Genomic DNA, 21,704 nt, shown 5'->3' on the forward strand with positions numbered 1-21,704 from the left:
CCTCACAGCACGCCCCCATCTCTTAGTTGCTCGGCCAGGCTTTCAGACCGGACCATCAGGCCAGCGGCCCTTCTGGCATTTGCCAGAAATGCCAGATGGCCACTCCGACCCTGCTTTCTGCATTATTAAAATTAAACTTCAACAGGGCAGGGACTGATGTGATTGCCAACGTGAGCTTAAGTCCTGAACTATGGGTGTGGAGTTTGTATGTTCTCTCTGTGCTTGCGTGGGTTTCCTCCCACAATCCAAAAACATACTGGTAGGTTAATAGGCTGCTGTGTGTATCAGACTTACCTACTCTCCCGGAACCTCTGGGAGACTCTCCAATTTTCGGGGAGTTCCCGAGGGCCCCAGAAGATGGGGGCGGGGCCGATATGACGTTATTTTATGTCAGTTGCTACCGTTTGGCCCAGCCCCCTCTTCATATACGCTCGAGTGGCGGCATTATATCATGTGGGGGTGGAGGCCTAGTAAAGCACTGCGGAATGTGTGCGACATATACCTTCATAATAATAACAATAATAAAGAATAATAATATCTGTAGCTGTAAGTAAATAAGTGATAGAACAATGACCAGTTCAGGTAAAGTTGTAACAGTACAAGCCGCATCCTGGGCATTTTATGACTTCAAGATGCCAGAGAGTCCAGCATTAATAGTCACCACTAGCACAGTACATACACACAGTACATACACTACATAGAACATACAGTACATAATTCATCACATACAGTAAGTAAAGTAGTGTCTAGTCACGTGAGAGGAGTAACGTTACGTAAAATACGTATCCTCCTTTACGTAACTGCTGGCTTGGAACGCTATCACCCCTCCCGGCTAGCACTCGCGACCAATCAGAGCGCTCAGGGGCGGGGTGTGCCGACGGCGGTGGCTGCTGCTGCTGCTCTTCCCAGCATGCTGTGCGGGGCGATTTGAATGGCGCAGCCCCTCATTCAGGAAGCGTCGCCCGGACCGCGGATGTGAGACAGACCGGCCACCGGCGCCCCGAGAGTCTGACCCGGCCCGTTACCCCCATGGTGGGGCCATGAGACGGTGAGAGAGCCTGCTGGTGACGGGAGGGAGATGGAGGTGACCGTGGGGACACTGTGCAGTCTGCCCGGCAGCTGCAGTAGGCCGAGGAGTGTCCTGTGGGGATGCTGTGTGATGTTATATGTGTGCAGTGAGGGTGATCGCACTAATGCCAAGGCTGCAATATAGCGCATGTGTGTTATATGTGTGTGCTCACTGAGAGAGTGTAGTATTATAGTGCCGTGCACTGTACACTACATAAGTGTCAGCGCTGCCCATGTGTCAGTGTGCTCTGCCTTCTGATGTGTAAATGGCAGTGTAATCCTGCTTGTTGGCACACATGGTATACCTTTCGATCTTACATATTCCATATATTACATATCAATCTAATGTCCTGTTCGACTATATTACTGGCTGACTATTGTTACTGTCGATCTATACTTTGTCTATCTAAACGACATGTCTAACTAAGGGATGTAGTCTGGAACCCGACGGTCTAAATGCCGACCGCCGGCTTCCAGACTGCTTTAACCCGACTAGGGACGAATGACAGGTGTCTAAATCTAGACTCCTGTCATTTGCCTGACGTCTGGAGACTGGCGCCCGGCATCGCGATCGAGCGGGCGCTGCAGCGGACAGCCGTGTGTGGTGGGGGGGGGGAGTGTTAGGTTTAGGGCTCCCGGGGGGGACAGGGTTAGGCACCCCCTGGGAGGGTTAGGCTAGGGGGAGGGAGGGTTAGAGTTAGGCACCCCTGGGGGGAGGTTAGGGTTAGGCACCCCCCGGGGGACTTAGATTTAGGCAGCGGGGAAGGGGGGGTTAGGGTTAGGCACCCCTAAGGAGGGTTAGGGGGGTTAGGTTAGTAAATACTTACCTTTAGGACGATCGGGATTTCCTCCTTTGTCGGGCAGCCGCTGTTGGGAACTAAATCGCCGGCGGTAATACATATCACACCCCTAACTAACGTGGTCGATCCTTTGATAGGACGCATCCTGTTTGACCATCTAATGATCCACACACCCATATCCTATCTATATATCCATCTTGGAAACGGCAGCTCTCATAAGCTCCAATGTGGTGAGAAGACCATTTTTTTATTCTAATGTTTCAGTAGCTGTCAGCCACTTTCATTAGGGACAATTTCCCTGATGAAAGGTTACCCTAACGTCATCATGTACTATCCAACCTAATCAGTTACTGTCCACATGGACATCGATTGGAATAGTAACCTGTGGCAAGTGAAACGAACCTGCAAGGGTACAAGTTTCTTATTTTGGTGGCCTTTATGGACATGGAACCGCACTTCCGCCCTCGCTCCACGTCACTTCCAGGTATATCTACTGAAGGGGATCTATACAATACCCTGATGAAAGTGGGTGACAGCTAGTGAGTCTGAGTGCAGCCTTTTCATGGATATCTATTGGTTCGCGTGTGCAAGCCTCTAATAGGATTGCACTGTGATTGTATTTACATATTCAATTTGAGTGAGTGGCAGGTTGATATATGGGGATGCAATCGAGAAACTGGCTGACGTGATCCCAACAGCCGGCTTCCCGATTGCTTTATCCCGGCGTGGGTTAAATGACAGGCGTCTATATCTAGACGCCTGTCATTTTCCTGACGCCAGGAGACAGGCGTTGCGAGCGGACAGCCGCTGGGGGGGGAGGGTTAGGTTTAGGGCTCCTGGGGGGGACTTGGGGTTAGGGTTAGGCTAGGGGGAGGGTTTAGGGTTAGGCACCCCAGGGGTAGGACTTAGGTTTAGGCAGCGGGGAAGGGGGGGATTAGGGTTAGGCACCCCTAAGGAGGGTTAGGATAGTACGTACTTACCTGAGGACGATAGCGATTTCCAGCACTGTTGGGCTGCCGGGATCTGTCCATCTGTCGGGCTGCCGCTGCCGGGAATCGAACCGCCGGCCATATATGTGTAGATCTTTCTATTTGTCTTTATTTTGATGTGTTTGTTTCAAAGGATGTCCAGGTTGCTGTGTTTTCACAACAACTCCTCCATTGACCATATGAATTGTTCAGTAATGCCTAATACAAATAAGTACAATACGCAATAGTAAATATATATGTGAGTGTATAGCATTACTGTAAAGGTAATCGTGCAGTATAATGTCGAAAACGACCAGCGATGCGCGCTCCCACTGGTCGTTTTCGACAACAATCATCGCCTGAACATACCGGTCAATCTGCCGATGACGACAGGTTGTGCATGTTCGGGGATGAGGGAGGGTGCCTGCACTGAACGACATATCGTTCAGTGTAGGCACATTATCTAACTACACAGGAAGATGTACGATTACAATGTCTTAATTGTACAGTCATTCCTCTATAGTCTAGAGTGTACGCACCTTTACACCACAGGCCGAGCCAGACAAGTGACAGGTGCACGAGGTTGCTGGAAGGAGAATGCCGTGGTGGCTCTCAGGGAGAGGGGGGTAAGTGTAGCTCACAATGATCTTGTATCCAACCTATGGGCGAGAAAAGGGTGTCAGTCACTGAAGTACTTTGTGTTTCAGAAAGGAATAGTGACCGCCCAGAGCAGTGATGGGCGGCCTGATGCTCTTTAAGGGCTGTACGTGCATCCTTTTAGCCTTTCAAACACGCCGACCACTACCATTAATGTAAAATTTAAAACCCCTGCACCCCAACAACACTCACAATATGCACCTCAGACCTTCCGTATGCCACTCTGCACCCTTGCTAGGAATAACCTTGATAACCCACTACTAACCCTGAGTTATAAATACATTTTATTTACATTATACATTTTATTAATGCCATCCTGCCTAAGATGACTGCTCACTTTCAGATTAGTCATTTCCAGCAAAGGAAGGATGGTAACCATGGTTGTATAGGATGTGCTCTCTTCCCCCTCCTCTAGATGCACTGTGTGAGCTACCTGTGTTGAGCAGCAGAGGTCATGTGATATGCAGATTGCCTGCTACGGTCATGTTAAAGAGGCTCAAACCTACGAGAGAGATAGTGAAGAAGTTATCTATTGCATCCAATCAGCTTCTTGAGCTGTGTACACACTGTACCTTGTACTACATGATTTTAGCGTCCTGACGCGGAGGTCAATGATAGATCATACACATCGTAAAGTGTGTACGCCTGATCAGTCATTCGCCACATCTTCCCATCTGCTGTCCTGCAAGGCAGATGGGACGATGCAATGAACGACACAGTGATGTTACATGCAGCATGTAACGATACGTCGCACCGTCAATGTGTACCCAGCTTAACTGTCATTTTATGTTCTGTACTAGATACATGACCGTTAGAAGCTGATTGGATGCTATGGGCAACTTCGCCATTTTATCTTTCTCAAAGGTTTGACACATCTCCCCTTATGACTTAGGGCTTGATTCAGAGCCGGACGCTATTTGCGGACGCTCATTCAGAAAAAGGGGCTGGCTATTTAAATTGAGCGCTCGCTCTTTGCGGTCTGTTGACGCCTCTATGTCTGAGCGAGCGTCCGAAACATGCGCTCGCTATTTTGTAAAGACTCCCCCTGGCCGCTCGCATCACACGTCATCTCCGCTATTTATTTGATTGATCGAGTACATCGAAAGGCATATGAACTGCTCGCTATTCTTGTGGTAGCATTTTCCTACCGCAATCATGCGAGCAGTTCAGGCTAAAAGACAACCAAGTGACGTGGTTGATGACGCTGCTTTGTTAATTATGCACACCCTTAAAACGCCCGTTTTGACCGTTTGGCGCGCCTGCGTTCGTATCTCCACTCCACGTTTTCAAGCACCTTCCCCTGTTACCACCCACAAACGCCTCATTTTGTCACTAAAATTAGCAGGCATTCGCTATTTTGTGAGCCCACGATTTCCGACCGCACTGACTGGTTGGCGCATGCGCATTACAACCCATACGCATGCGCAGATGTGCGAACATCGCTCGGAGCGAACAAGCAGCCTCTTACGAGCGGCTCTGAATCAGGCCCTTATTTCCATCATTGAAATAAAGGAGAGAAGTCAGAGCAGGAGCATAGAACCAGTGCCCCTGGTGAATGCTCTCCTGTTTTCTATCACTGGGCTAGAAAAAAAAGTCAGACCAGAGTGCCGGCCGCAAGGCAGTTTTCTGGCTTAGCACAGCGCTAACAGCCTCACGGCCGGCACTTTAGTCGGAGAATGCCGGTTCTTGCGAACAAAAACCCAGGTTAAGTCGCGAGAACTGGCATTATCTGACTTAACAGCTTCTAGTCGGGCTAAACAGAGTGTTGAATTGAATCGCTCTGGGATCTCCCTCCCAAAGCTATTCAACTCCCGCTGAATTGAATCTGCGCCCCCGCCCCCACCCCCCTTTGTCATCATTTAGGACGTAGATGAATAAATGAGTACATTAAATATGTTATGCATGCACCACTAATAAGGACTGGTTAGATGGAGCTGTAGGTGGTACTTTACTTAATTTTTTCCAATCCTGTATTTGTATAAGGTATGCAGTCTGGAAGCCGGCGGACCTAATCCCGACAGCCGGCTTCCCGACTGCTTAATCCCGGTGAGGGTTAAATGACAGGCGTCTAAACCTAGACGCCTGTCATTTTACCGACGCCGGGAGACCTGCGTCCGGCATCCCGATCGAAGGGAAGCCGAGCGCGTATAGCCGTGGGGGGGGGGGGGGGGGGGGTTAGGTTTAGGGTTCCCGGGCGGACTAGGCACCCCCCCCCGGGGGACTTTGGTTTAGGCGGCGGGGAAGGGGGGTTTAGGGTTAGGCACTGGGGGGGGGGGGGGGAAGGTTAGGGTTAAGCACCCCTAAGGGAGGGTTAGGGGGTAGAAATAGGTTAGTCAATACTTGCCTTAGGATGATCGGGATTTCCTCCTCTGACGGTGTCGGGATTCCAACCGCCGGGCATGGATCATACCGATTCCTTGTATAATGCTGCACAGCAAGCAATTGCTAGAAGTGCCACCTAGAAGTTAGTGAGCTGCAATGAAGAGGACATCTGATCCCCGGCCATGTATATCGGTTATAGGAGCTCTGTCAGTCTGGAGCGCAGTGTCCGATGCAGGGGGTTCTCCGGCACAGGTGAAGTGTTCCTGGTCACGTCACCTGAGGTGCGCAGCGCCTCTCGAATACTGTAATAATTGCCTCTTCTGTGGCTGCTTCCCTTACAAAAGACACTGCTGTCCTCCATACCTTTTTAAACTTATCAGCCCTGTCCTGCTGTACCTGAGATGAGCTGCATGGAACGAGAGTCGGGAAGGGTTGACAGTACATATCAGGGATCCTGCTGTTGCCTTCAAGTAGCTCAGCTGGGCTGGGCGTGTGTATAGTGTCCAGTGCGCTTACTCTAGACTGGTACCAAGAACAATTACAATTCCTCAACCCCAACCCTTTAGTACCAGAGAAGATTTGCAAAAAGGTTTCTTTGTTAGTATTGTCAATTTAGCAATTAAAATATCTAAATCATGTCCAGGGACAATGGTTTATAAAGCAGGTTTCAGCATTCAAAAGAGTAAGTAACATGCCCCATTACCACCCAGTCACACCACTCCAACCACAAGTAGAAATGCAACTGATTTGTATACGGCTCTGCATCGCCTGTAGTTACGTGCTCTTGGTTCGGGAGTGAAAACACAACATATGTCTGCAGAACTGACTCCGCCTCTCGCCCTCCTGTGCTTACATAGGCTTCCTCACACAGTCCAAGCACATACTGGTAGGGCAATTGGCTTCTGACAAAAATGGACCCTAATGTGTGATAGAGAATTTAGGGGTCTATTTACTAAGCAGTGTTAGGAGACAGAGTGATAAGGTGCCAGCCGATCGGCTCCTAACTGGCATGTCACAGGCTGTGTTTGAATAATGACAGTTGGGAGCTGATTGGCTGGCACCTTATCACTTTTCACTCTGTCTCCTAACACTGCTTAGTAAATAGACCCCTTAGACTGTAAGTTCCAGTAGGGCAGGGACTGATTTCATTTTAATAATGTCTGTAAAGAGCGGTGCAATATGGCTGTGCTATGCAAATTAACAATAATAATAAAAAAAAACCCACTAATTATAAGATTTCTTTATAAGATTGTTCAAAACTGGAAATATTGAATTTTTTTTTTTTTTTGCAAAATGAAATGAGATGTGTAGTCTGATTTCAGATTCAGCAATTAAACAAGCAAATGCAGATACTTTTGTCCAAAAATTAAATGGTTGGGGGGTGCGAGGTGGAGTAGTAGCTTAATTAAGAATAACCACAAATTTATGTTCATGATCTACGATCCCTTTATCCAAAAAACTCTTGTTACAAATGTTACTGAAAATACAAGATGCGTATGCATACAATTAGACCAACAGTACTTTTTTTTTTCTTTTTCTTTTTTTTATACAATGTCATAATGAAAAGGAGCAATACATTTTAAGCCATGAAGTAAAGCAAAGCCGCCATCTGCAATAGGCTGAATTCCAGCACTCGGGTTTGGTTTGTTTGCTGTATTTTAAAAGGTTTACGAGCAGGACATTTGCAGACAGCTTGTGGACGGCATTAGAGTGCCGCTGTGAGACTGCCCACTGATTCCTGTGACAGCCTCTCTTGCTCACTCACACCTACAGTAAATGCATGGAAAAACATTCTCTGGTTAAGTATTAGCCGTGACTACTGTTGATCTTGGGAGCTTGCACAGCTAGCCACACCTTCGTAGAGAGAGCATTTGTCTGGTATAAATTATGGCCTCTGGGAATTTCTTCAATGTAAATTCTAATTGCTGGACGTACTTACAAAGTCATTTCTAGATTATGCCTTTCATCATTTTACCCCTGTAAATATTTATTAGTAGGAGTTGATAACTGTTACTAACCTAACCTACCACTTCTACATGTCAAGGAAATGTTCTGAATTTTATATTGAAAAAGTTGGATCCACAACACTTCAGTTACAGAGACTTGATGGTAATTTTTGCTGCTGCTCTGAGAATGTCAGCGGAGTCCATAAACTTGGCAAAATGGGACTGTATCATCAGGGAATGGCTCTCTGCGGCACAGCCAGGTACACTATCTAAATGGTGGTCTTGGCTGGAGAAATTTGAATAAATTAGGATATTTTACGTGGTTCTTATCCAAATGATTTATTCTTTATTAGATACAGTGAAGCAGATCTCTCCCGATTAATTGAAATAATCACAGTACATGTACTCCTGGTTCGCTACATCAGCACAAGCGCTGTGCTTAATTAGTAGAGAAACTCTATTGACCTCCTTGTTGTTGAAACCAGAAATTGAGATCTCTGTACAGTGTCCCTGCAGCTCCCCGAAGCTCGTTCAGTGGAGGTATAACTTTGTTATTCCAATTGTACCTTCCACTGCACTCTGGAAGCTGTAGGGACACAGTACTGAGATCTATGTTTGCTTACATTTATTGAAGAGTATATGCGTACCCCCCAAATATCTCAATTTAAGCCCTGATTTGCGGGGACCATCGCACAATCAGCACATTCTCCCCGATTCACCATAGGTGGAGTGGAGGTCTTTCAACTGATGAGTATAGTACAGAATGACTGCTGAGTTTCAGTATTTACATATAGGCCTTTTTTTTTTTTTTTTCATGCTCTATACTATAATTTCTGTATGTATTTTCTCTTTTATCCACTAGGGGACACTGTGGTATAGACGAGTGGAGCCTGGCACTTTAAATATTCTTAAGAATAGAAGTTGGCTCCCCCCCCCTCTATACCCCATCAGCCTCCGTTTTAGATTGGTGCTTGTTTGGCTGTTTCCAGACTTATTTCTTTTACTTTTAAGAGAATCTGATTTCTTCACTGATCCTTAGACTACAAGCTGCTGCAGTCTGCCTGCACTGTGGGACCCTCCATGGCCTACTGCAGCCAGTGTCCGGGTCCATGACCAGTGGGTTACCGGACCCTGTGTGTCCCCCGCTCATCGGATGGCACAGCAGCGGTAAGTATAGCCCACCACCCTTGAGTAGCAAGGAGGTTGGGCATCTAAGTCGTGTGTGCTCTCAGCCTACAGGCTTAGAGTGGAGCTGTGAATCAGTCTCATGCAGCTGGCGGCTCCACGCTGGTATCGGCCGCCTAAGATTCGGTGGGAGTCGCGTCAGATACACCTAGACATTGTCACCATGAACACGCAATTATTTAAGTTTGGGCGGGCATCAAGCTGGGGCAGGGTTTTTCGGCGGCGCTGTTAAATATCGACACACGCTCAGGTGGCCGCGCTGGGAGCGGCTTCCACTGCTGATGGGAGCTCCCAAGTTTCCCCGCCACGCTAGACTCTGCCTTCCCTACTCGGGCGTGCGTTCTCTATACAGACAATGCAATTTTCTCTTCATCTGCGGGCACTAGAAAGTTACAGGTTCAAGACTTGCCTAAAAAGTTTTCTATCTGCTGTCTTTTCAACATTCCGTGTTCCTCATCTGTGAAAGCATGGCTGGGAACGGCAAGTCTGTGGAACCTCTTCCTGCAAAGAGGTCTTGTCTAAATGGCTTGTGCAAAAATCTGACACCCCAGCTTGGGGTCATGCTTATGTGATAACATTATTTCTGTACTCTGAAGAGCACATTTTATAGCCCCAGGTGTAGGGTGTATGACTTCAGTAGAATAGGTCATGGCTTCAGGTGCCCGTTATGAGATCTTGGCCCTATTGTAGATCTGCTGCATTATTTCACAGAAGGGGGAGCTACTGTTCAGTAGGTACAGTTTTTGCTCATACCGTATAACAGTGTAGGTACCCTTGCCAGGGTGATTGTCATGTGCCTGTACTCTACAGGATACTGGAAATTATATGCAGACTGAAGCTACCACTGCTACCTTGGAATGTCTGTTTTCAAATAGGTGCTGCTGAAACTATGTCAGTATATGTTTACAAGACTATTAGAACAACTCTGTTGCAGTGCATCCCTGTGTCTGATATCTCAGGGTGGCTCTCTATTATTAGGCATTGCTGTGTGTGTATGTATTGCTGGCCATACATTTGCACAACCAGCATAAGATCAGATTCACGTACGACTCCCCCAGAGCTCCCTGGCAGTCCCGGCGGCACAATGTGGTGTTTTCCATTGCACACGATCTGTCGTACGATCGATCATGTGTCTCATGCGCTCATCAGGAAAAGTAATTGAAATGACATGAATGGACGCACGATGCATCACTTGCACGGTACGGTCTGCACACGATACGATGGACCATATGGGCTGCACAACTGATCATACGATCATACGATCCGTTTTAGGAGCTGCGGGAGCGCGCATCGGATCGGATCCTACTCCAAAAATACACGATTTCTACACTATTCATCGTAAGACTCGTCGAAAATCGGCCAATCTGCCCGAAATCATCCAGGTGTGTGGCCAGCATAAGTGAGGTGGTGTAGCCTCGGTTAGTTTCGCTCTCTACCCTAAGAGCCTTCCTACATTCCTTTTTTACTTTTACCAGAAATGCGTTCCCTGTACCTAATGTACAGCAGCTACGTCATCTGGTTCGCTATATCCTAGGTTGCTCACCTGCTCAGATAATCCTTGGCTTTTCAGTGAGCATTAATGTTTTAATGAAAAAAAAAAAAAAAATAGAATCCTGCTTATTATATTAATACCGTGAAACATTGCTATGTATTAGATACCTTCTTCAACCATGTTTTAATGATTTTTAACATTAGCGATCCAAAATGATTTAGGATTTATTTATTTTTTTTCTCTCTCATCAAAAGATGTACCGTATGTATGTGTGTGTGTGTATGTGTTCACTATAGGTCAAACGCCGGGCAGGGTGTCTGACCTAGAGAGGGTGTGTCCTAGTGAAAAGGGGGTGTGGTGAAAAATGGGGGTGTCTTTAAGACTCGTCCCCTTTTTGTCACTCTTGGGGGCGTGCACGCCACTTACGGACATGCCGGGCTGCCCCCTAGCGCTGCTGTCAGTGTGAATGGATGCTTGGCGCGTGCTGCAGTTTTCCCCCGCTCGTGGGACATGTACAATGTGACCCGTGGGGTGGAACGGCACCTGCAGGCTGTTTCAGCATGGCGCCGCGCCGGAGGGCCAGTCTGCTTTTTGCCCTTTTAGAAATAGGGCAGGGCATCTTCCCATCTGGTCAGTCCCTACACTGACTCTCAAAAAAATGAGCTTTGCTCCAGCTAACACTGATTTTAAATACAAATTATGCTTCATCCATGAGTATGGGTCCTAGTTTAAAGGGACAGTACCACACCCAGGCATATCGGTTAATGAGCACCTGGGAATAAACTGACAAAGTTTGTTTTACATTTGAAAAGCCGGGTGCCCTAGGAAGTGACCACAAAAAGTTTCTATAAATAGCTAAATTCACAGTGTATACTTCAGTGTCCCCTATGGAATCGGAGAAGGGGATTTATCAGTAAGTTGGCTTTTGTTTTTGTAAAGGGTGAGTGCAGATTTTTTTTTTTGTGTGTGTGTAAAATTGCAGCTGTTCCATTTATGCTGATTGTTGTGTTTTTTGTTTTGTTTGTGTCTATCTACAGATTTTCTAGGGATTATGGCATCTGGAGCCTGCGATGCTAAGAAGCGGGACCTGGATGAAGGTTATTCAAATGAATACCCAAGGAAAAGGGTCTCTCTTTCAGCCAAGCAGAACATGAAGAAGGTATGAGCAATTGTTATCTACATTACCATTTACAATTGTATTGTTCTACATGATATATCTAATGCAGAGAGTCTTTTTAAAAGGGCTCCGTGTTGTAGAACATAGGTAAGAACTGCTTCATGGGGTGCGACCACATGTACCTTATAGGAAGTCATAAGCAAAGAGCTTGTGTCTTCCTCCACCTGAGAGACATTTTAGGATAACCGTTCTATAACCAATTGAATAAGGTATAATAGAAGCTGGAGAGATTGGGAAAACAGCTTCAGTGTACCTGGGAGTCCACTAATAGAGAAATATAAGGTCAATAAAACCTTAGCGTTTAACTAGCAGTGCTGAAATGTCATATCCTACCTTGTCCTCTATGGCAGCTTGAATAGGAGAGAGCGTAACAGGCTAGTATCTAGTAATAGCATCTGTTTCCTATCCCTGTCATAAACAGAATGTTGGAACGTTAGTAATCTACATACACTCCTGATCCTCCTTGGTTTCCATGTTCTGACTTGGGCTACGAATAAAAGGAAAAGAATAATCCAGCACTCCATAAAGTCATTTTACGTGTCATGCTGCATTCTGCACGGGCGAAATCGCTAGCAAGCCGCGGTAGTGCGCGTATCATGGGTACACACTAGATGATGTACTCTATATATGTCGCACGGACAACATCTAGATTAGTGTGTACCCAGCCCTGTTTATTATATTGCAGTTTTTAGAAATATGGTCTGAATATGACAAATGTCCCCAATATTTAATTATTAGAAATCGCATTAATATATTAACTACCCGCAAGTCCAGGTGAATTTTTAAAATATTGAATGACGGGGTTTTTTTTGTTTTTTTTTGCATTAAAATGTTGCCTATTGCAGAAAATAAGTCCCACTGCTTGCACCCATATTTCGAGTTGCATTTACAGTTATGCACATGCAACGACAGGACAGTAAGGGTACACGGATGCGAGCTGACCATTCCTAGATGCTTCCTATTTTGGGTATTCACACCACTAAAAAAAACTGCAAGAAGCGACAAAACGACATTGCTAGCATACACTGATCACTGGGGTTTGCAGTACTTGTACACCTGTGTGCAACAAAGTCACTAATATGTGAAAAAAAAGGTACCGATACGAGCAGCTGCGGCTATACTTCACACCACATTCCGTTATACTGAATCTGCGGCTTTGTACATAGGTTCTGCCAACTCCTACAAAAGTCCCACCCTAGCATCTCTAGTACACTGTGAGCGGCTTTGTATGCGGCTACTAAGCGACTAAAGGCAGTATTCAATTAGGTGCGAAAAGCCATGATCGGCGAAAAGTATCGCAGATTGCGGCTTTGCGCAGGCGGATACTATTCACTGTATTCAATTGCAAAGACTTTTCTACTTCAGGTTCCATAGGGGGTCCACAGGGTGGATCCATGGGCACCACGCAGTTACAGCTTTGCTGCTCCCAGGATGCACTGGGTCCATCCTCCTCTATACCCCACCCCAGCCATAGGCACATCAGTTTTAGTTGGTGCCCGGCTGGAGTCGGGGCCCCTTAGTGCAGGGGGGGGCTGCTTGGCAGCCACTAAGCTTATTTTTAGAGTTAAGTATTTATTTATTTTTTATTCAGACTGTCCATTGGACGTCTAAGCTGCCGCTCCTACAACCCCGCTTGTGCCGCAACGCCAGTACAGATCTGGGGATCGCGGCGGAACCCCAGAGTCTGCACTAGCACGTGTCTGGTCCCCTTTCCCTTCAGGGCCGTTGGACGGCGGAAGAAGCGGTTCTTCCCATCAATATTCTGGAACTTCTGGCCGTGTACAGGGCCTTCCAGTTGTCCAGTCACGCTCTTCACGGGAGAGTGAAGAGTGCAGTGCAAGTTCAGTCCGACAACGCCACCACAGTGTCGTACATGAGTCGCAGTCGAGCAGCAATGTCTGAGGTCTCACGCATCCTGTCTTGGGTGGAATGCCACCTTCCGGCCATCTCGGCAGTCTTCATTCCAGGAGTTCTCAACTGGGAAGCGGACTTCCTCAGCCGTCATGACATGCATCCCAGGGAATGGTCCCTTCATCCAGATGTATTTCAACTGCTCGTGGACAAGTGGGGACTGCCGGAGGTGGACTTCATGGCCTCCTGTCACAATCGCAAATTGCCTGTGTACGGGTCCAGGACAAGAGATGCCGACGCAAGCCTGGTGGACACGCTGTCAGTGAAATGGACATTTCAGCTGGTGTATCTTTTCCCTCCGATAGCCTTGCTGCCTCTGGTCCTTCGGAAATTCAAACAGGACGGCGTCACGCTTCTGCTGATGGCACCGGCTTGGCCCAGACGTCCCTGGTACTCCGATATTCGGGGCCTATCCATCGACGTTCCGTTTCTTCTGCCTCAACGTCAGGACCTGTACCTTTACCCGGACCTGGGTCGTCTGTCTTTGACGGCGTGGCTCTTGAGACATCAGTCTTAAGGGCCCGGGGTTTTTCCAGCTCAGTCATCCGCACAATGCTACAGGCACGCAAGCCTGCTTCTGCCAGGATTTACCACAGTGTGGCATACTTATTTTCAATGGTGTGAGTCCAGAAGCTACGATCCTCAAGCTTTTCGTGTTTCTAGGATTTGGCGTTCCTTCAGTCTGGATTGGACTTAGGTTTACGCCTCACTTCATTGAAAGTTCATGTGTCTGCACTTTGTGTGGTTCCAGCGTAGAATTGCTACTTTGCCTGATGTCCTCAACTTTTTTGAGGTTGTCCTCACGATTCAGCCTCCCTTTGTTACACCAGTGACTCCTTGGGATTTGGCAGTGGTGCTTTGGGCTTTGCAGGGTCCTCCATTTGAACCTCTTGAGTTGGTGGAACTCAAGTGGATGACACTTAAGACTGTTTGTTTTTCTCCTGGCAATTGCTTCGGCCAGGAGAGTGTAAGAATTAGGCGCACTTTCTTGCCGTTCTCCTTTTCTGATTTTTCACCAGGACAGGGCAGTGCTTCGCACCTGTCCGGGTTTTCTTCCTAAGGTGGTCTCCAAGTTCCACATTAATCAGGAAATTGTTGTGCCGGCATTTCAGTCACCTGATCTCTCGGCTGGTGAGGCTTTCTTTAGATGTTAACCGTGCTCTCAAAGTTTATATTGATCGCACTAGTTCCATTCGCAAATCTGATTCTTTGTTCGTCCTCTTTGGTTTTCACAAGAGGGGTTGGCTTGCCAACAAACAAACTTTGGCCCGTTGGCTTCGTTTGGTTATTTGTGAGGCTTATTCACAGGAGGGTTTACCTGTTCTGGCCTCTGTTAAGGGTCATTCCACTCTGTCTGTGGGTCCCTCGAGGGCTGCTGGCCGTGACGCCTCGGCTGTTCAGCTGTGAAAGGCGGCCACCTGGTCTTCCATACAGACTTTTCTACGGTTCTATAAGATTGACACCTTCACCTCTCAGGATGCATCCTTCGGCCGCCGGATTCTCCTTTCAGCGCAGGAGCGTCCGCCCTTAGTTGTACTGCTTTGGGACATCCCCAACGTCAACCCTGTGGGACCCCCTATGGAACCTGAAGTAGAAAACAAGGGATATGGGAGTAGATGTATGAAGCCCAGAAGCGGTATCAGCGCACGTTATGTGCGCTGATACCGCTTCTCCCCGATGTATGATCAGGGGTCTGGGCGGTTAATGACAGGGGCGCTGCTGTGTACGAACGGTCATACCGCATGACCGGCTGACTGTAGCTGTCGTTATCGACAGCTACAGCCTGGCGCTAGCCTATCCCCACAGCAGGGACAGCACTGTCCCTGCTGGGGCGGCTCCAGGCTGCGCGCGGGGATCTCGCGATACTTGCAAGATCCCGCGCATGCTCAATGGAGCCGGCCGGGCCTGACGCATCGCATCAGCACTAGGCTGATGCGATGTGGTCTGTAGCGCCGGAGGGGGGAGTTAACTATCCCCTTCTCCGGCCGATGAGATGTTCACACATCTCACCGGTAGTGCTTCCTGCTTCGCCTCGGTAAAGAGGCGAAGCAGGAAGCATTATAGCGGCACTTAACGTGCCGCTATCATACATCTACCCCATGGTAAGAACTTACCTTTTCTTATCTGTTTCTATGAAGTCCATAGGGTCCACAGGGCGCCCGCCCTGACCCACCTGGTTTCATATGGGCTATGTGGCTGGTCACCGGTTTCCAGTCTCTCTTTTCGTGAGTATGGTTCTTATGTGTTCCAGTCTTCCTTCTCTCTGTTTTTATGTCCTCCGGCCTTGGCTACTTACCAACCGAGGTGCCTGTGACTCGGGCAGGGTATAGAGGAGGATGGACCCAGTGCATCCTGGGAGCAGCAAAGCTTTAACTGCATGGTGCCCGTGGATCCAGGTCCAGCTATACCCCAAGATCAACCCTATGGACCTCATAGAAACAGATAACAAAAGTAAGTTCTTACCATATCTCTTGTTTTCGACACACGGACTGCGGAGACGGCCACTCCGACGGTGAACCAGCGTGCATGCTCACCTTCGGAGCACCCGCCACAGCAGCTACATCTGCCTACTCCCACCTGAGGCAGCACCGCAGCGCTCCGGAGGAGAAGCCATGGACTGGGAGGCTCCACATTATTACAGATGTGAACTCTGCACCAAGTTGACCACCGAACTGCACAAAGAGGTATGAGGTGCGCGCACCCTTTCACACCACAAACTGCTAATCCACACTTGCCAGGACAGCTTGTTAGCTGCAACTTGCTACTTATTGGGACATAATCACCAATTCTTATTCATTATTATTCTGGACCAACATTTTGGACATTGAACTTTTCATTATCAAAATTATCAAAGCTGCATTCTGGAACTTCATTCGCTCTACCAATTATTATTTTTTTTATTCACTGTATAATGATTGTTACATTGTATTTACTGTACCCTACATTTCCTTTACTGCATACCATTGTTTCAAGTTCATTTACTTTATGCTACGCTGACACAATAGACACACCCCTTACCTCGTTTTAAAAAAAAAGGAAGGAAGACTCCAAAAAAGCACTTTGAAAATAGGGGCGAAAAAGTACAAAGTGGGTGTACAAATGCAAAAACTAGCGAAATAGACTTTTGGGGGGTCTGAAAGTATGGGGGAGGTGTTTTTTTTTTCTTGTTTTTTTTTTTAATTGCAGGTGTTTGTTGAAGGTGCGTTTTTTGCAGCACTTAAAAGTTGTCTTTAGCGATATTTAACCATGCTAGCACCCATTTTCAAGTACCACAAATTTGACAGGACTATTTATTTTCTGCAAAAAAAACTGATTAATGCTATTCTTCACCACTTGTGCTAAGCCACTATTTTGGAGCAAATTCCAGCACTTAAGTACCCCAAATAGCTTCGGTAGGGCTAATCGGGGATGTCTACATTGATCCCCAATGTTAGTGTATCTTTTGGGGGGTGTCATGCTGATTTCCCCAATTCTGTCAACACTTTTAGCCTGTTAGTTTCGCCGGGACGCGTTTTCACATCCTTTTGGTATTGAATACAGCTAATAGCAGGAGCGCGCACGATACTTTTTCGCATGTTGGCGAAAAGTCCGGCATGCGAGAAAGTATCGCGTGTGCAAAAATAATTGTATACGGCCCTAAGTGACTGTGTAGCATCTCATTCGCGGCGGGGGTCTCCTGCTGTAAAGACACTTATGCTGGCCATACACTCTACAATTATCGGGGCGATCCGCCTGATATCGGCGGATCGCCCCGATAATTGTAGCGTGTGGGGGGGGAGACCGAGGGTTAAATATTGCTCGGTCAGGCATGCCGGATTGTCCACAATGCCCGTCCGATGCGATATTTCCCGGTAAACTGTCGGCCGCATCGGGCAGTGTATGCCCAGCGCAGCCAACAGACAGACATTTCCTGTGTTCCTTCCTACAGAAGGAACAGGGAAATGTCTCCTCCCCCGGGGGCGGAGCGCAGATGTCTGCCGAATACACTGAGAGAAATCTGACAGGCATTTTATCTGGCCGTGTATGCCCAGCATTAGTATGAACACATATGTATGCATGGTTGTAAGTAAATAAGACGGCTTCTGTCTTCTCACCATGGTACTCTTAAGGATAAGCACTATACTAAAGTAAGCTCACCACATGCTACAATATTAATTCGGTCCATTTGTTGTCTGATTTATTTTATTTATGGATGGATTGATGTGTATGTGACCATCAAATATAGGTGCAAACTTAAAACAATAAGTATGCCTACGTTACACTTCAAATGTCCATCTGCTGTGCCCCAGGGAAAATGTCAGTGTGCATGAAGCAATCGCTCATAGCTTTCTGAAACTGATTACAACGTGTGTTCCTCCAACATTGTTTGCATGGTGTAAGCAAAAACATATATATATATATATATATATATCTCTATCTCTATCTCTATCTATCCCTTATGGTTATGTGTGGCAGCTTAAGGGAGCACTGGAACAATGCAGAGCTCACTCTACTGTTTTATAGGCAGGTAGTATAGTAACCCTTTCATAGCCAGTAACAATGTTGCCTGGTGCAATATATGTAGCATGGTTTGAATGGAGTTTGTATGTTCTCTCTGTGCTTGTGTGGGTTTCCTCCGTGTGCTATGATTTTCCTCTAACTGGCTTCTGACAAATATTAACCCTAGAGTGTCTGCATGTCCATGTGCATTAATGTTCATAAGTTATTTCACTTACTATTAAGACATTCTTTGTGTTTTTTAATAGGATAATCTTTCACTGGAACAGTTGGTGTCTGAAGGAAACGGGTAGGTTTGGTACCTCTCAATTGCACCTGTAAGTTTAATTATTATTCTAGAAATATATATTACTTGAGCCATTAACAATTAGACTAGTATTTGGCAATGTCGTTCTCATCATGTAGGTCTTATGCTGGATACAAACTGGCCGCTATATCTGCCATTCAATTGAACGGCCGATATATCGTGTGTACGTCGGCCAGCGTGTACAGACGCTGTGTCTGTGAATTACGTCGTTTAGCCATATTTGCGTCGGCAGAATATATCTGCACATTGTGCTGTCTGCCCGTACCCTTGCTGCACAAGCTGCCGGGGGGGGGGGGGGGGGCACAACCTCTGGCCAGGGGGACCACCGGCTAGATGGCAGAGATTGTGGTTCAATGTTTATGAACTCCCATTATCTGCAGATATAGCTGCCGGGTGTGTGCCCAGCTTAACACACACCTGTCTGCTGTGTATGTGCTATTCATCTGCTAACTTGCCGGAGCAGGCCCCAAGAACACGACCTTATGCCAAGAGGAGGTGGGGCCGTCAACATCAGGAATTAGAGGACTGCCCGGAGAGTCCTAATGACACTCCGGGCTGCCATGCAGGGTGCGTGCCCAGAGCATCATTGGCTGCAGGTTCCAGTTGAGGCGCACCCATGCATTAGGACGCGAGAATACTGCCTTTGCAACCAGCGTGGGGCTGTTCGTGCAAACAATTGAATAGCTCCCAGTCACTGTAGGCAGGAGCGATAAACAAATCACCCCCTAAGTGTCCAGTGTAGTATTAGAACAGTGGAATACTTTGCTGCTTACCTATAATAATTGGTCTGTTGTTTTCATCTAACAAGACAATGAAATCTGTAGTAGTGTTTGTGTATGTCCTAAAGCTATAACACATTTTAGTTCTCCCATTAAAAGATGCACATTCTGATGTGTTACAGAACACTGGTTGGGCAGCCTTCAAACAACAAACAGCTTCATAAAGTGGTGTCTTGCAAGAGGAAAGCCCAGAACCAAACCCTGAGCTCCTCCTATAGAAGAAAACAGCATCCCATAGGCTGGGGCTGTGACATGGCAAATAAGGAAAACGAGCTGGCAGCTGGAAATCTGCATGAGAAGTTGCAGAACGACAGACACACCTCTGTGTTGAACTCCAGTGACTCAGGCTCTTCTGAAACTGAGGGAGCGTCCTCAAAGTATAGCAGTTTCTTTGCAGAGGTATCGCTCCCTGTACTAAAATGAGCTCTAGCCAGGCTTTATCATTATTTATTTATATAGCACCAAAACTATTACACAGAGCTGTACAGAGAATATGTAATCATTCCTGGGTCCCTGTCCCATTGGAAATTACAGTCTACATTTCAGAAGCCAATTAATCAGCCAGCAGTGGCGGCTTTTACTTACTGTACGGGTGCTTTTGGCAGGAGCAATAGTGACCAAGATAGCTCAATATGTTATGTTATTGTTTCGTAAGCAATGATGTCTAATATGAGAGCGTTGATTTTATGGGAACTTAAGTTCTGTTCTTTGCACTTAAATGTAACTGTACTGCTGGGCACATGTGCTCCAGAATGCCATATGCACTGATTTTCTAGTGTGCAAATTTGGTAGTGATGTTGGTGGCCTCGGACCACTGCATCGCTGCTGGAGAAAGAGGCGATCCATTCTACACATGTGCAACATGGAAGTCGCCACGTGACCACGCCATGCAAGTGACCATAAGTGACATTATGTTTTTATATACTTTTTTTTTTTTTTTTTGGTCCACTACCTGCCTTTTTGTTTTGTTAAACTCTGCATTTTAAGATGCAGTACATTTATAATTTGCAAGATTTACAGGGGGCTTTTTAATTGTTACCACCGGTATTTCTGCAGGAATGTGCGAAAAGTCTGTGGTTTGGGAGCCCAAAAGGTAGCCTGGGCGCACTAACCATCACTTTAGACTGATTTAGTTGTTTTATGCGGCTAAACCTGGTTAAATGGAGCACGATAATTAATGGGCGCACAAAAACATTGGGCGCCAATTAATTAGTGCAACTTATAAAAACTATAATCGCCCCCCCACAGCGTCGTAATACCATGTGTTATTAAATTTGAGTGAACTGATTGTAGTTTTTTTATTTTTTCTTAATAGATCTCTAAGGATCATGAAACGATGTCCCAGGTCCTCTTCAGCAGGAATCTCCGGCTAAATGTAGCCCTCACGTTTTGGAGGAAACGCAGTGTGAATGAACTCATAGCCTATCTAGTCAGGTATTCTGTTGGACCATGCTGTATCTCTATGAACGTGTCACTGTAATTGGTGTTGTGATATCTAGAACCGTTTTACATAAAATAGGGAGAATCTTGGACGTAATGATTTATCACTACTACGGAAAAAAGAATTGCACTGTGGAGTGAGAAGCCAAACTCTCCGAATACAGTTTATCACTTCAACACGTATATTGGGATGAGTAATTACTGACAATGGTCTATGAATTCAAATGGATGTCCTAATGTAATTTTAGTGACAGCAGAGAACAGAACCTTACATTTAAGTTTCAATTACGTTTATCAAGTTAATTATATAGCGCACATATTTTACAGCGCTTTACAGAGAATATATGTCCGTTTACATAAGTCCCTTTTTCAGTGGAACTTACAATCTAAAGACTCTACCACATGCATACACACTAAGGCAGAGGTTCCCAAACTCCACCATTGCAGTACGGTTTTTAAGGATATCCATGCTTGAACACAGGTGGCTTAATTAGTACCTCAGTCAATTTGGTTTAATCATTTGGACATGCCAAAAACCTGGACTGTAATGGTGGAGTTTAAAGAAACTCTGTATTTAGGGTTCAGTTTTGACAGGAGCCAATTAACCTAACAGTGTGTTTTTGGACAGTGGGTGGAAACCAGAGTATCTGGAAGAAACTCACGCAAGCATGGGAAGAGTATACAAACTCCACACAGTTATGGTCAGGTTAGGAATCAAACCCAATACGTCGGTGTTGCTTACAGAGCAATAAAACCTGCAAAATGGCTGCCAAGTTCCCAAGTAGCTTCTCATTTTCTGTTTTAGTCTAACAATGCAATATAAACCACCAGCAATTCACTAGCCACATGCAGGAAAAGGCTTGGACTGAACATATTCGCACCATTACAAAATGAAAATTGGTAGTCACTTGCCAAAGAATGCAGTGGTTCCATAGTTATATCAATGAGTCGGTCACACCATTGCATGCTGTATTTGCTTCTTATTCTAAGGTATAGGGTGTGAGCAAGAAAAACTGAAACCATTGTGATAGTCACGTTCTTTATTAATATGGAATTTGGCCACCATTTGTCTGTAATACAGCTTGTGTCCTAGGAATAGACTCTATGTTCTGGATCACATCTACTGGAGTGTTCTACCGCTATTCATAAATTTAA

General features: G+C 46.3%; 1 protein-coding gene across 1 annotated transcript in view; it reads left to right on the plus strand.

Moving 5' to 3' along the window:
* Positions 1-834: 834 nt before the first annotated feature.
* KATNBL1 (katanin regulatory subunit B1 like 1) overlaps positions 835-21,704 on the plus strand; it is a 29,504-nt gene continuing 8,634 nt past the window's right edge. Inside the window, exons 1-5 of the mRNA XM_088465300.1 lie at positions 835-1,048; positions 11,476-11,597; positions 18,272-18,312; positions 19,232-19,508; positions 20,425-20,543. Of these exons, the coding sequence (XP_088321426.1) occupies positions 11,490-11,597; positions 18,272-18,312; positions 19,232-19,508; positions 20,425-20,543 (545 nt within the window). The 5' untranslated portion in view covers positions 835-1,048; positions 11,476-11,489. The remainder of the gene's footprint in view (positions 1,049-11,475; positions 11,598-18,271; positions 18,313-19,231; positions 19,509-20,424; positions 20,544-21,704) is intronic.

The sequence above is a fragment of the Taudactylus pleione genome, unplaced genomic scaffold (genome assembly GCF_031769625.1).
Source record: "Taudactylus pleione unplaced genomic scaffold, aTauple2 ptg001956l, whole genome shotgun sequence".
Taxonomy (NCBI): Eukaryota; Metazoa; Chordata; class Amphibia; order Anura; family Myobatrachidae; genus Taudactylus; species Taudactylus pleione.